General features: G+C 42.2%; 1 protein-coding gene across 2 annotated transcripts in view; it reads left to right on the top strand.

The window, feature by feature from the left end:
- Positions 1 to 13,723, top strand: part of CLCN1 (chloride voltage-gated channel 1) — a 31,501-nt gene that overhangs the window by 15,609 nt on the left and 2,169 nt on the right. The window contains exons 10-20 of one of the 2 annotated variants that reach the window (XM_041002053.1): positions 92 to 193; positions 522 to 606; positions 851 to 1,000; positions 5,360 to 5,429; positions 5,623 to 5,733; positions 7,864 to 8,077; positions 8,290 to 8,423; positions 10,361 to 10,605; positions 11,006 to 11,123; positions 11,344 to 11,423; positions 11,605 to 11,643. In XM_041002053.1, coding sequence (XP_040857987.1) covers positions 92 to 193; positions 522 to 606; positions 851 to 1,000; positions 5,360 to 5,429; positions 5,623 to 5,733; positions 7,864 to 8,077; positions 8,290 to 8,423; positions 10,361 to 10,605; positions 11,006 to 11,123; positions 11,344 to 11,423; positions 11,605 to 11,643 — 1,348 coding nt within the window. Of the gene's footprint in view, positions 1 to 91; positions 194 to 521; positions 607 to 850; positions 1,001 to 5,359; positions 5,430 to 5,622; positions 5,734 to 7,863; positions 8,078 to 8,289; positions 8,424 to 10,360; positions 10,627 to 11,005; positions 11,124 to 11,343; positions 11,424 to 11,604; positions 11,644 to 13,723 lie in introns of both variants that reach the window. The other variant, XM_041002052.1, reaches the window with a different exon arrangement.

The raw sequence follows: 13,723 nt of genomic DNA, 5'->3' as shown, positions 1-13,723 counted from the left end.
GAAGCTTGGTGTTGTTTCCCTACAGTCGCTAGGCTGCAAGAGGAAGAGTTTTGTGCCTGTAAGATTTCAACTCTGTACTTTGCACCCTCAGGCTTTGCTGTGGGTTCCTGGGAGCTGCATTTGTGTATTTGCATCGCCAAGTCATGCTTGGAGTCCGAAAACACAAGGCCCTCAGCCAGTTTCTTGCTAAGCAGTGAGTCACTGCCCTTCCTTTGCCCTACCCATTTACCTCCTGGTTTCTCTAAATGTCCTGCCTTTTTTTTTTTTTTTTATCTTTGTGGATGGCTTTCAAGGCCTTCAGGTGGCTCACATTAAAATATAAGGAAGTGCTAATACTGTGAGTAGGTGGCAAGTCACGTGGTCTCCTCTTAAAAGATTAATTTTTGGCAAAGCTCAGCTCTTTGTTTAAAGAGCCAAGACTACCATGGACTACAGGAAATCGGAGCTAGCCGGAGTCAGTGTGGGATTCATTGTGGGTTGTCTGGGTTAAAGGGAGATGGCTAACTCTGTTTCTTTTTCAGCCGCCTGCTGTATCCTGGAATTGTTACCTTTGTCATCGCCTCATTCACCTTTCCACCAGGAGTGGGTCAATTCATGGCTGGAGAGGTCAGCTCTGTGGGAGTCTGAGGGCGGAGGTCAGGTCCCTGAGCATGGGACCGGGTTTCTAAGCCAGGACAGGGGTCCCAACAGACAAGAAGAAACAGCACAAATACCCCTCAGACCTTGGAGAGTTTGCCATTTTGCCCTAGGCTGTCTCTCTTGGAGAAGGGCGAAGAAGACCCTTGGATAATGGGATTGTGACATTGGGTTTCTAAAGGAGAACCTGTTGTTTCTGCCTGTCCCCTCACAGCTGATGCCTCGTGAAGCCATCAGTACCCTGTTTGACAACAACACATGGGTCAAACACACGGGTGACCCCAAAAGCCTGGGACAGTCAGCTGTGTGGATTCACCCCAGGGTCAACGTTGTCATCATCATCTTTCTCTTCTTTGTTATGAAGGTATTGCTCCCTACACTGCTAACTTCTGAAACTTTTATTTGTTTTCAGAGTAGGAGCCCAGGGTTTGGATACTATAAGATGGCATAGGACTACACCTGGTTGTTGTCCAACCTAAAAAGACATCATTTGCAAACCACAGCCCAAGTAAATTGTCCATCTATGGATGTGAACCAGTATCTTAGCTAATTACTCCACTCATGTCAACTTAGTGGTATTTGATATAATTATAATTACCTTCATAATAGTTTCTACTTGTTACATTATTAAGACGTTACTGCTGCCAAGTAAACAAGGACAAGATAGAGTTCAGCAAGATTTAACTGTGTAAAAAGCTCAGATTAATTAACCACAAAATAGATAGTTCCTCCTACACATTAGATAATTAGGTTCTTCATTCTCCCCTTATCTGATTTTCCATTTTTAGGTGATTTGCACATTCATTTTTTTCCCAGTTTGTGGGTAATGTCTTTTTAAGAACTTAAAAACAGATTAAATATTTAAGTCAACATTATTAGTGACTCTAAATAATTTTCATTTTCCCTTGGGTAGTGAGGTTATGAAGATTTTGCCATTCTCAAGTAGTTTTCTTCTAACCTAGTTAGGAACCTAAAGTTAATGTCTTTATATAATATGTTTTTTTTTTGTATGTTCCAATCAAGGATTGTGTATTTATAGAAGTCTCAATTGCTGCCTTATACAGAGACATTTTATTTCCACCCCTGGTTGTGACAGCTGTTACAAGTGCTAATTGCTTTTCTCATTTCTAATGATTACCACTTACTTATAGTCTATCTTGTCTGAATAATCCAACATGTCTGTGTACTAGGGTTCTCACCCCTTTATCCACATGAACACTCATGTTTTAGAATATTTTGCTATTAATTTATTTGTGTTACCTTTTATGAATCAACATGTTCTCAGGATATGAGTCACTAGTGATATTTACATTGCAATCATCACAACAGGTTCATTTTTTTCAGTTATGTTATACAGTGCTGTATGCCAAGTACAAAATATTTGATCGTTAATCTTTGGATATTCTTGTGCTTACTGTTGAAAAAATATTTTTATAATTTCTTTCTTTCTTTTTTTTTTTTTTTTTGCTGCTCATTTAAAGTACATGATTAAAGTTGCTCAGTGCTTGACGTAGCAGCCTCAGCTCTGTGACACAGTCTCAGAGTCTGCTGTCAGTTTCTGGAAGCTGTATTTCTGTTAGATTCTTCCTCTGTCTCTGCTACATAGATTAATCGGGTCAAGAGTTTCCATATTTTTGCACCCCTTACTTTGGGAACATAATCCTCTTTTATTTCTTCCTTTAAAATTTTTGATATTTTTGTCATAAAGAAGTTCTCAGTGTCTTATTAGGGATTTGATGTTTGAACTTTCATTATAGAGTTCATCTATAGTTTATGAACTCTTATTTCAAATAATTCATTGTTGAGTGTGCAAGACCATCTGCAGTAATTAAGTCCAGCTTTGATGGATTCCAGAATTGATAGTCTAATGACATCAACTGTGTTTTTTCTATTATTCATGTAGACTAAGTTATATGGTAACACAGACCAATATGTTTTGTAAGGTTAACAATTAGAAAAATTTTAAACACAATTCTAATTATCAACATTTCTACTTCCATTGCTCCCCGCATCTATTCAACAACCCCAGATTCCTGAGTGTGTGTTTGTATTCCACTGATCAAAACATATTTTGAGAAAATTACTTGAGCCATACAGGAGCACTCAACTGTACGCTACTGTTAGGAGTTTCTAACTGAATTATGTGCTTGGTGTTGTATCATAAGTGTATTAGGAAACTCACACTTTCTGGGCTGTATTTTGCAGGAGTCCTGTGATATGTGTAAACATCAAAGCACTCAGTGCCTCTAGTTTGTGATGATAGCCAGTCACCACTGTCTCCTAGCATCTTTACTTCATAACCATTGGGCACTTAACTAAGCCCTTATTTTTTTCCTACAGAGTTCCTACAGATTGGGAATTGAGATACATGGTCAAATTAAAATACAAAAGTGACTGAGCTACTTTTCCACAGTCTGATTTGTATTTTAATCTGCGTGGTCTTCCAGCAGTGTCAAGACAGGCAGAAAAGATTCTCATTTCAGCTCTTTTATAATACTGAGGAAGGGAAACTTGTGCCTTTTTCAACCTTCAGACATGGGTATAAATCAAGAACTTTTACAGTAATATGAATGTAATTCCAACCTGTCAGCTCCCCCTTTCAGAAGACTAACATTATTATCCAGTGTCATTATCTTCTCAACACAATCTGGGGCTCTGGAAGATTCTTTTTGCGGTATCTTCACATCACTCCTTTGGAGAGCTGGAATATAATAAAACCTGTGCTAATGGATTTCTAGTTTCTTCCCAGTTCTCTAGAATTGGATGTTTAAACTGCTAATAGTTATGTGTGCTCCACATCGCTTCCAGATCTTCTCTTTCTTGTACCAGAGCTTAAACAAAAAAAGTGAGCTAATCTCATGCAACATCCTTTGTGATACATGAATAGCTTCAATGCCTCTGATCCTGATGCTGATACTGTTCCTACACGTATCTTGAAGGATAATCTAAAGTTCATCCTCTGAAATCAGGCCTATTGACCACCTTTTATTTGTATTACTGGAGCTTTCAGATTAACCTGAGTCCACAAAATCCCTTATTGGCTTTCAAGTACTTATTTCAAAGTGTTGGTACAAGATAGTTCAAGGAATCACTTAAGAAGCTTAAAGTGCAAGTTCCTAGCATTCTCTCTCCAGGCAGTCTGATATGGTAACGTCCCAGGGGCTGGTCCTCTGCAATTTAAATAAATGTGCCCTGAGTAAACATGCCTCATAGGTGTTTTAGCAAATATTAGCTTCAAGAAGGCCTTTTCTGCTTTACACAACTATGAAAATACTGCAGGAATCTGCTAGGAAAATTGAAACGAAAAGATAAGTTTTATTTTGGTGCCAAAAAACTTTTTTGAAATCCATACATATTTTTAGCAGTGCACAAATCCATGTTCTTTTAGGAGATCTGCATAACACTTAACCAACCCATCTTCTTTCCTTCCTTCCTATCTACCTGCCTACCTTATCCACCTACCAACCTGCATTTACTCAAAACTACTGCAAGGGCACAGAGAAGACGGAGATAACAAGATACACTCTGTGTCCCCTACAGTGTCCCAACTTTGTATAATAAAATGTTTATTTCCCCACTGTTTTAAACAGTTGTGTTCTCTCATAAAAAGACAAAATTGCCTTGTTTTAGAGCTCCTGGGGTGCATCTTTGCTCGGGATGTTTGTCACTGTCTCTTGAGATCATCCTAGGCTTAGAAGAAGTCATCCTAACATCAGAAAATCAAGACATCTATTTCAGATTGGTTTACTGTGCAATGAGTATAATTTTGAAATAGTAAATACTCTAATCTTGACAATTTATTCTGTTAGCAGCTATTATCTTACACCTAATTAGTTTAAGATGCTTTTCCAAGATTGACTTGCTTGCTTGGGAAACAATTTACCAACGAGTTGCTTAGTTTATATATTATGTCTCACACTTTTATTTTACAGTTATCTCAAAAATTCAACCGATATTTCTTTTCCCATTCTACTTCTCAATTCTGTAACATGCTTTACCTCAGAACGAACATATTTCTTTTGTTTCAATTGTCCCAATTTCTACTGGACTACCTTACAAAGTTGACCTTAGAGAGATTTTTCCATTATATTGACTGGCTTATCTAGTTTTCTCAGTTTGCCCATCCAATATAGCCTAAAGACATTAATTTTTAAAATGTGTTCAATTGATTTGATGTCAAAGCAAATGATTCAGGTATTCCCTGCATGTTGTTCTGTGAGATTTGCCATTTAACGGCTTTCTAAATGGTTCTATCAAAGCTAGATGGATTACACAGGAAATCACTAAGACAGTAAGATATTTCCACTTAGAATTAGGACTCTGTTTTCAGAAATATAACCCATCTAGGAAAAGGAATCTCTCATCTTCAGGAATTTCAAGTTACTCTGCTGAGCTGAAATTTCTAAACAAAGTAATGATGGTGAGCTGAAGTCCTTGGAGGCTTCATTCCGTTTTCTAGCTTGCCAGGAGATGAAAATAGTCATGCAAAGCAAAAGAGCCTTGGTTCAGCAACTTTATTGTAGTGTTGTGTTTGGTAAGATCTTAACAGCTGTGTTTTTTGCTTCTGGAGGATGGGTGAAAGACAAGATGGCTTTAGCAAGGATTCACTAGCCCAGGATCTCTGTGACTCTTGAAGCAGGGACGACAGTGGGAAGGGAGTTGGGCACGTGCATGTGTTCTGGGGAAAGTTGAAAGGGTATTCTGATGCTTCTTTTTACTCTAGTTCTGGATGTCCATTGTGGCCACCACTATGCCCATACCCTGTGGAGGCTTCATGCCTGTGTTTGTGTTAGGTAAGTTTTGATAGGAAGCCTGGGATCTTACTGAGGGCGTCAATCTAGAGTACGGAGAAAATAAAGAAAAGTCCCGTGATGCTGCAGGTTTGTATTTTGTCTTAGTACCCCAGGAGAGATTGGGCCTGAGATGATCGTGGACAAAAACTTGGATCTCACAGCAAACATCTTTCCTCTTTTATCTTTCCCCTAGGAGCTGCATTTGGAAGACTGGTGGGAGAGATCATGGCCATGCTGTTTCCTGATGGTATCTTATTTGATGACATTATCTACAAGATCCTACCTGGGGGCTATGCAGTAATTGGTGAGAAATATTCCTGTCCTATAATCGAGCACTGAGTTTCCAAAATGCTTGCATTCAGTTCCTCCTGTTATATCTTTATTCTGGGTACACAATTTGGGTTTTTTAAAGCTTTATTTATTTTTAAGCTTTATTTATTTTTATTGCAAAGTCAGATATATATAGAGAGGAGGAAGATCCTCTGTTCGATGACTCACTCCCCAAATGACCGCAATGGCAGGAGCTGTGCTGGTCTGAATACAGGAGATAGGAACTCTTCCGGGTCTCCCACAAGGGTGCAGGATTCAAAGGCTTTGGGCCATCCTTGATTGCTTTCCTGGGCCACAAGCAGGGAGCTGGATGGGAAGCGGAAGCTGCCGGGATCAGAACTGGTGCCCATATAGGATCCTGGTGCATTGAAGGCTAGGACCCTAGCTGCTAGGCCAACACGCTGGGCCCATGATTTTGTTTTAATCCAATGCTATTTAATTCTACTTTATTCACATAAGCAACCTTTCATCGTAAATCCCATTAGCTCTTAGTTTCATCATGTTGAAAGGTGATCATGGAAGTCAAATGAGATAATAAGGATGTGTGTGAATGTTTGATAAAGATTCTTCTTTTTTTCTCCCTAAGAATCATGGGACCAACCATGCAGGTGACTGGCTCACGTATCCTCAGCCTGAGACACAGACGGGGAGCAGGGCACTAACAGCTAAGAAACCCGAGCTCTAGATTAACAGTCGTCGTCGGTTGCTACCTAGGTGGTGGTGGATTTCTAACACAGATCATTATGCCTTCTCCCTCCCTTTCTTTTCACCAAAACCCCAAAATAGCTAAGGCCAAGCCTCCCCTGGATAATCACTAATTAGCTTTCTGGCTTATATGGCTCCCTACTCCTCTGATACAATCTCTTTATAAAAGCTGCGTTCATAAATCAACGTCATATCCTCTTTTCCCCATCTTTATGCTTTTCGGATATCTCTCCTTATCATCCCTGGCATACATTGTACATTATACATACTTTGGGATATTTTGATTTGGAAATGTGTGTGTCACCAATATGTCTTCCAGCATATTGCATTTTCTACTTTTTATTTTCATGCATATTTCACCATAGGCGTCTCCATCATATATACATAAGAAAAATAGTTAACATACAAGGAACTATTTTGATTGACAGGGAAATAAACAAAACAAGCAGGACTGTTTCTGTCCTCAGAGAAATTAGAGAATTCATAAAGTTTTTGGCCAGCAATGGTTTTAGAAATTATTTAATGACGCACCCCCTCCTTTATATTACAGAGGAGCGCATGATATTTTAAAAGAAGTTACACTCCATTCATGCAGTTGAGAAATAGTAAACTCAGGATCTGATGCAGATCTTACTGCTGCAAGTCCACAGCATGGCCCTTAGGCCTTCTCTGCGTTCATTCATCAAGTCTCATCGGCAGCACCTGGGACCCAAGAGAAACTGTTGTAACTGGGTTTTAAAATGATTATTTAAGAGTGGCCCAAACTTTAAAAGCAAGGAATGGATTGGACATCACTATCTTTACAATGTAAATGAAAATTTTGGCACAAAAATATTTTTTAGTTTGCTGAGAGTCACAGAAGGAGATCAGAATGATTATTTTTATTTGTTTATTAAAGGTTTACTATTATTATTTTTAATGTGGAAGGCAGATTTACAGAGAGAAGGAGAGGGAAGGATCTTCTGTCTACTGGTTCACTGTCTAAGTGGCCACAAAGGCCAGAGCTTTGCTGATCCAAAGCCAGGAGCCAGGAGCTTCTTCTAGATCTCCCACGCGGGTGCAGGATCCCAAGGGTTTGGGCCATCCTCGACTACTTTCCTAGGCCACAAGCAGGAGCAAGATGGGAAGTGAAGCAGCTAGGACATGACCTGGTGCCCATATGGGATACCAGCATGTGCAAAGCAAGGATTTAGCTACTAGGCTATCATTACCGGGCCCAGAAATGATGATTTTCTACCAGTTTGTAAGTTTAGCCTGTACTTTAGGCAGATAATCATCTTCCAAATGTTTGTGCTGAGTAATTTCTTCCCCATTCTTAGTCATGGCATCACATCCCCATGTGCCTTATAAGCCAAGAATGGTGTCCCTAATGCACTGGTATATTTCTGTGTCATTTTAGGAGCAGCAGCATTGACTGGCGCCGTGTCCCACACTGTGTCAACAGCCGTGATTTGCTTCGAACTAACCGGTCAGATTGCACACATCCTACCGATGATGGTGGCTGTGATCTTGGCCAACATGGTGGCTCAGAGCCTACAGCCCTCTCTCTATGACAGCATCATCCAGGTCAAGAAGCTACCTTACTTGCCTGATCTTGGTTGGAACCAGCTCAGGTCTGGGCCCTTGGCTGGGATTAGTTCATGTTTGATAAGGGGGTGGAGGAGTCTGGGGTTGAGATTGAAGTCACTGCTTGGAAACAGTTCTAATTATTTCCTTGTTCCCGTATTCTTAATAAGTATTGTTAGTGACTGCATGGGAGGAACAGGAGGGAGAGCAAAGGGACAGATGAGGTGGGGTTAACCCACCATACTTTCTCCTTCTATAGCAAATTCACAATATTTGTTGAGGACATCATGGTACGTGATGTGAAGTTTGTTTCAGCTTCTTGCACATACGGGGAATTGCAAGCTCTGCTCCAGACCACCACAGTCAAGACTTTACCCCTGGTGGACTCAAAAGGTCAGTGGGAAGGAAGGAAGCAGACTCCTAGGGTAATGGCTTTAAGTGATTTAAGTCGTTTAAGAATTTAGTAGCAACAGAGAAGACAGTGTGGTGTGGGCTTGTCGTCAGGGCCATCCAATTTTCTATGGGGAGCCCAGCATATACTCCTCAGAAAATATGGTCATGCTCAAGGAAGGAAAAATGCAGTCACAGCTCATGCACAAGAAGACATTTAAAATTCCAACTAAAAAAACATTGATTCTCATTATTCATGGTGGCTGGGCTCTACAAAGTCACTACAAGCAAACATGCCAACTGCTGTACTGAACAACTGCTTCTAAAGCAAACATAAAGATAGGTTCTTCTCGGCCTCTGGTCACATTTTTGTCATTTGTTCCTGTTTAAATACAACTTACTTAATAGATTAAGTTGGTTCTTTAACTTTGAATTCCCTGCCAATAGCACTATAATGCCTGCCTGAGTAAAGTGTATCTGAACATGGGTGTTTTTTCTTCATAATCTGCATCACAGAGTCTTTCTTGAGCATAGGAACATGATCTAAATAGCTCTTAGGAATTAGGCTTGGAGTCACTTAGGCAGCAAAATCACCAATGCTAACCACAACATGGCATTAAATAGACTGCAAAAAGAACGTGTAGGAAAGCTGAAACAAGAAGGCAGAGCGCTGTTTTGCCCTACCTGATCTGGGAACACAGGCAGGGGCAGCTCAAATGCTTGCTTGCTGTGTATATGTCTGTGAGTTACAGTAAGCATACTTCCAACACTGACTTGGCGTTGCAAAGGTAGAGAACAGGTGAATTCACAGGTGGGGAACCCATGAAAGATGCACATCAGCTGTTCATCTCACAGTCTATCACAGAGCTCCCTTTGCTGCTTGAGTGAACCACATCTGCTCTATAATGCCCGACTTAAAGAGGAGGTGAACTGCTTCTTGTGAAGGTGTGAGTGGCTTTAGGGGACCATGGTTCACATTTCTTTTCCTTCACTCATTCTTCTTGTCCACCCAGAGCACTTCATCTTGTTTTGCATTATTATTTTCTTTTTAATCTTGTCTTCCTCACTAGACTGTTTTCCTGGAAGGTAGAGGTTCTAACTTCTATATCCACAGAGTGCCTTGTTAAAGGTGTCTTTGGATATTGAATATTCAAATGCTCGGCTCGTGTTTGAATTCGTGTAACAGAAAAGTCATATAGCATTTAAGTCACAAAGACTCTTGGTTTTAAGTTCAGATGATCAGAATCTCCAGATTTCTCAATTATGATTATTAGTTCAAATATGTTCCCACATCTCAGGTCACTCCTTAAAGCAGTGAGCATCCACTGGGGCTGAGATGCTGGTTTTCACGGTAATGCCTAGGGCTTAACCACTTTTATCTCAGTAACACTGCACTTTTACGGCCTTAATGAAACTGTCAAAGAGAGCAGAGTTTCTAAAATCATGTCAAGGACCCCAGGAGAAGTAAGTACTTCCGTTATGCCCCCAGGACCCAGGTTCTTTAAGTAGTGAGAACTCAGATACCAGATAGAGTCCCCTGTTTCCCTTCTTCCCTTCTCCTTCCATTTGAATCCCCTGGAGACTGTTTTCAAAGTGCTCACTCTAAAAGCATCCAAATAGCATCTCATCTCTCTCTGTGTGGACAGGGTTGATTGGGCTCTTCATACCTAGCTCACCTAATCGTAAACAACTCGCAAAGGGGTGCATCAAATCAGAACACATTAGCAACCAAATAACGCACCTTCCTTTGGATGTGCAAGTGGTAAAAGGAACTGAGCAGGTCAGTCCTGCTCAATTTGAACCAAGGTTTTAGGAAGACACGGCAACAAATGCCGAGATAGGGCCAGGGGCTTCTGCATCTCCTGACTCGGTGGCGCTGAGAGCGTAGGGTGCAGAAAGTGGCAGGGAGACCCCTCAGACTGAATGTGCATTTTCACCAGAGTCCATGATCCTGCTGGGCTCCGTGGAGCGCTCTGAGCTGCAGGCCCTCTTGCAGCGCCACCTGTGTCCTGAGCGTAGGCTGCGGGCGGCGCAAGACATGGCACGGAAGCTGGCAGAACTGCCTTACGACGGCAAGGCGCGGTGCACCGCACAGGACCTCCCCTGCGGCGCTCCCCAAGGCCGGCCCGAGTCCTTCGCCTTTGTGGATGAGGATGAAGACGAGGACCTCTCAGAAAAGACCGAGGTGACAGCTGGGAAGGGTCAGGCGAGAGGGACAGATCCGGGGCAAATAGACAGGCGTCAGTAGGGGTCGCCAGCGACCTCTCCACCATTTGGGGATGACTGGGTTGGGTTGTCACAGGAACAGGGCAAGTAGGAAGAGGGCGGGTAGATGCTGATAGCAGAAGCAGCCAGAATTCTTCTCCAGGCACGAAAGAGCCCAGAGCCTGGGACCCGGGGACAGAAGGAGTCACAATTGCAAATGATGTGCTTGAGAGAAGGAATAAGAATTCTGAACTGATGTGTGTGTCCTGGATATGGGGATGCAGGGTAGAGTTGGATGTCCCAGGACCCATACTAGTAAAAGCAGAGAAGCACAAGGCAACCTCTTTCCTTTGGCTGAGACTTTTTACTCTTTCTTACAGCTTCCTCCTTCTCTGCCTCCTCCTCCTCAGCCCCTTCCTCCTGCTCCACCGTCCTCTGAAGAGCCCAACGGGCCCCTGCCCAGCCACAAACAGCAGCCAGAAGCCCCAGAGCCTGCAGGTGACAACCCCCTAGCACTGCCCTCACTGCTGTATGCCTTGTGGGTTTTCTGCATTGCCCCCTACTTAGGGCTACTCTAAGAGTCGGGTGGGATGGGTGAGAAGTTGCTGCCTCCAGAATGGGGCAGAGGTTGGTACAGGGCAGAAGACAGATGTCTACAGACACTTCATTTCCTCCAGAACACACAGGGTTTCTGTTTCCATCTACCCCCGTCTCTCAGGTCAAAGACCCTCCATTCTCCAATGTCTGCTACGCTGCTTGCTGGGCAGAAATCGGCCCACAAAAAAGAAAATGGCCCAGGTGAGAGAAGACAGGGAAGGATGAGCCAAAGGGAGCCTGACTTGCAGAAGCAGGCCGGAGATCCCACCTGGAGGCTACTAACTGGAAAAGGAGGCCTCGTGGCCATGCCAGGAGAGACGTGGCTGTTGGCCAGCGTGGGAAGATGAGGGAAGGGACTTGTATCTGTGTCTTTCTCCTCCAGGATCCCATGGATTTAGTGGATAACATGTCACCTGAAGAGGTAAGTAAGGGCGGTGTTAACCTGGGGCAGGTTGTTCTGTCACAGGAAGATACTGCTATTAACCTTCTTTATTGTGCTATTAGAATGAAAATCTCAGGATAGGCAGGAAAGTATTTTAAGAGGTTGGAATAAGGAATGCAAGATTATGGGGAGTACCAAGCTTGTGGAGGGACACGGTGGGATTCTCAAGACAGACTCATCATAGAAGGGGAAAGTTTTGAGTGTCCATATGTGAAGGACACCACGGTGCTAAAAGGACCTTTGGATCATTTAGACATTAGAGATGTGTTGGACCAAGGACAAGCTTTCCTAGAGGTAAAATGGCACTGAAACAAAATGATGGGGGAGATTTATCTCGAAACTATAATGGGGAAGTCTCCACTTGGACTGATGATTACCAACTGAAAATTTTCAGGCAGCAAGACTTAGGAAGAAATTGAAAGAAAAGGCAAATGAGAATAATAGTGTGTGGTCAGGATAAATGCATATTTACTAGCAGAGAGAGGATGATCCATGAGAGTCATCAAGTCCCCGAGACAGAGAAACCAGGCATGCTGAATACGGCTGGCCCTGAGACGTGGTGAATGAACAACGGGTCAGTAATAGGCACCTCCCTGGCACAGATCAGGACACACCTCAGAGTTCTGGGAGAACCAGAAAAACCCATGAGCAACTATTCTGTACAGTAAAAGAGAATACAGGTTTCCTGTCAAGACGAAAAGGAAGAGCTTTTGCGCTATGTAGCTGACAAAAACATCATGATTGATTCCATTATAAACTTCCTGTTGGACATGCAGAATAAATATGTACTGAAGTCTTAAAACACTTCAGGTTGTGAGTGACAAGGGAAGAAAAGAAACCTTTCCTTTCTCCCCCTTGCCATCCTTAGAAACATAATTCTGACAAATGCCTGTGCAAAAGTGAAATAGATGATCACAGGAGAAAGAACAAAAACTACTTCTGTCCAGAATCAAGGGCCATGGCTACAACTAAGGAGTCCTTGCTGGATGTCTGAATCCAATTATATACAGAGAAGAAAGATTTAGATAGATAGATAGATAGATAGATAGATAGATAGATAGATAGATAGATACCAGATGGAGAAAACTAGTTAGTACGCATGTTTAATGACCTCAGGAAATCAAGCGCAGCTAGGTATAAAATGGATCTCTAACATACATTTCCAGTCCATATCTTTCCCCTGGAAGACTTTAACTCTCCATCAATTCCCATATAACTCCTCCAGAGACATTGGAGGGGTAAGGTCCAATAACAATGAAGATATTTTGAACATGGTTTTCAGACAACATTAGCGTGTTGATACAGTGTGAGAACAGAAAGGAAATCAAGAAAAACTCTGTTACAACTTGCCAGAAGTCCCTAGTATGATGTGTTTAATCCTGTGTAATCTGCTTAGAATGATTTTACTTTGAGCTCTGGATTCTAATTGATGCTGTAACTTTTTCAAGATTCAATAGTTACACCTCCTCCTCTTGACAAAAGCTGGGGTGTACCTAGAATATGACGCAGGGTCAAGGTTAGAAGTTCAATGCCACCATGATCAATTGCCATCTTGAACAAACCACTTAAACACTGAGTCTCAGTTTCCTCATTTCTAAGGTGAAGAAAAAGGGAGAGGAACAACACAGAGAGGATTAAATGAGTTGGGACAGATAAAGCAACCAGAATAATGCTTGGCTCAGAAGTGCTCCACAAATACTTGCTGGAAATGTTGCTGCTGTTGTTAAGGAAAGGCCTGGATAGAACCCAAGATGGCCACAGATGATCACAAAAAGGACCTAAGGACATGATCAGTCAGACCACCCTAACTCCCTCTATACACCCATCCTGCGAAGTGGGCGTCTGTACTGCACTGTGGGGCCTGGTTAAGGCCTGTGTAGACACTTAATCAACAGGGCAAGAGTTTAGAGGAGGTGTAATGGTGGCTCAGAACTGTCAGGAAAGTAAAGACAGATGGAAAAACCACCACAGTGGTCACACACCAGACACTAGTACTGGGGACAGTCCTAGCTCATCCGCTCTCAAGTCTGAAAGGTATAAATAGGAACAAACAGGAGAA

The sequence above is a fragment of the Ochotona curzoniae genome, unplaced genomic scaffold, assembly GCF_017591425.1.
Source record: "Ochotona curzoniae isolate NIBS_2020 unplaced genomic scaffold, NIBS_Ocur_1.0 scaffold_2476, whole genome shotgun sequence".
NCBI lineage: Eukaryota > Metazoa > Chordata > Mammalia > Lagomorpha > Ochotonidae > Ochotona > Ochotona curzoniae.
The sequence above is the reverse complement of the archived record's forward strand: the minus strand, read 5'-3'. Positions and strand labels throughout refer to the sequence as shown.